Source organism: Gossypium arboreum, chromosome 10, assembly GCF_025698485.1.
Source record: "Gossypium arboreum isolate Shixiya-1 chromosome 10, ASM2569848v2, whole genome shotgun sequence".
Classification (NCBI taxonomy): Eukaryota; Viridiplantae; Streptophyta; class Magnoliopsida; order Malvales; family Malvaceae; genus Gossypium; species Gossypium arboreum.
Genome location: NC_069079.1, coordinates 53,457,077 through 53,458,658, shown reverse-complemented (window position 1 = coordinate 53,458,658; position 1,582 = coordinate 53,457,077). Strand labels below are relative to the sequence as shown.

The following is a 1,582-nucleotide window of genomic DNA, read 5'->3' as shown; positions in this document are numbered from 1 at the left end:
ATGGTTCAATTTTGGAATTCTGCTTACAAGTGTTTCACTTTTAGGGAAGTGGATTTAGTGCCTATCGTCGAGGAACATACTACCCTACTCAGGTGTCCAAAAGTGCAAGTTAGAAAAGCTTATGCCAAGATTTTTAATGGTCAAACCTTCACGAAGAAATTGATGAATATTTTAGGGATGAGCGAGCCTTGGGTCACCGCTCGGATTCAACAAAAGAGAGATAGTAAATGTACCCCTTGGAAGAATTTGAGAGATTTGGTTTTAACACATCCAGATGAGAGAAAGAGGGTCGATATCTTCACCTTAAGCATCTATGGATTGGTAATTTTTCCTAAGGCTTCAAGGCACGTGGATGAGGCAGTCACTGACTTATTCGATCGTCTTGAGAAGGAAATCACACCGGTGCCGGCAATATTGGCAGAGAGATTCAGATCCTTGAGCACATGTCGGAAGACGGGTGGGGGACGGTTTATTAGATATGCACAACTATTGATGGTGTGGTTTCATGGGCACTTTTGGAAAGTAGACAAGGTTTCTTATCGCGTCTTTGCAGAAGGTTATTTCTTGTTGAAAGAGGAAGCAACCATACAAAGGAGAGAGGATATCTCGGAGGAGAAGTGGATGGAAATTCTTCAAAACCTTAAGGAAGAGGATATCGAGTGGAGAGCATATTGGATGGTTCCAGATGAGATCATGTATCGGTGCGGTAACTTTGATTGGGTGCCATTGTTAGGAATTTGGGGAGCTACCGGGTACACCCCATTACTTGCATTGAGACAATATAAATCGAGGCAATTTGTACCTACGACCTACGAACTTGCTCAGTGTGAATTCTCTTTTAAAGGTGTCCACTATAAAAAGAAAGTTCGGGAGCTATCTGATTCTTGGAAGCAAGCTCATTGGATAAAGAGGTTAGCTATCAATTCCATGGTGACGCCTGAGTACGATGGATGGTTTAAGAAGAGGGTTAATGATAATGTTCCTAGGCCAAGTTTAGAGAATACTCGGCCTATGGTAGAACAATTACGAGTCTCCCCGTCAGAGTTGGAAATGATAAAACAAGACTTCGAGAATAAGAGTTCAGAGCTTGGGAAAAAGATCGAACAATTGGAGGAAGAGAAGATGCACCTAAGATTAAACGCTGATGTCCAGAGGTCAGAGGCTGAAAAGTGGAGAAGGGGGAAAGCTAAGGCCGAAGAGGATCTAGACAGTTTAAAGACTGATTACAAGAAGTTATGCCTGTCTATAAGGACTGCGGGGTTAGGTAAGACTTTCGAACAATGGCATGAAATTCGAGAAGAAAAGACCAAGGCCGACCGATGGGAAAGGAAATCCGAAAAGCTCAGGCATGAAATGAAGATCTAGAGAAGAGTCTGTTAGAAAGCAGAAATGAGTGAGGTGAATTAAAGGCTAGAGTGGCAGAATTCGAGAAGTCTCTTCATCAATACCGAAACCGCAACACCGCAATGGAATTGAGGGCAAGCTTGAGCAAGATAGAAGAAATGGAAGGAAAAATAGAAGAATTAGAAACGTCACTGCAGAACTATGAGATGCAGATTCAGTTTTTCGAGGCAAATGAGGA

The 1,582-nt window shown here is 42.4% G+C and overlaps 1 protein-coding gene across 1 annotated transcript; it reads left to right on the top strand.

The window, feature by feature from the left end:
- Positions 1-1,365, top strand: LOC108462489 (uncharacterized). The gene has a single exon (XM_017762430.1). The coding sequence runs from the start codon at positions 1-3 to the stop codon at positions 1,363-1,365; it is 1,365 nt and encodes a 454-aa protein (XP_017617919.1).
- Positions 1,366-1,582: the final 217 nt, after the last annotated feature.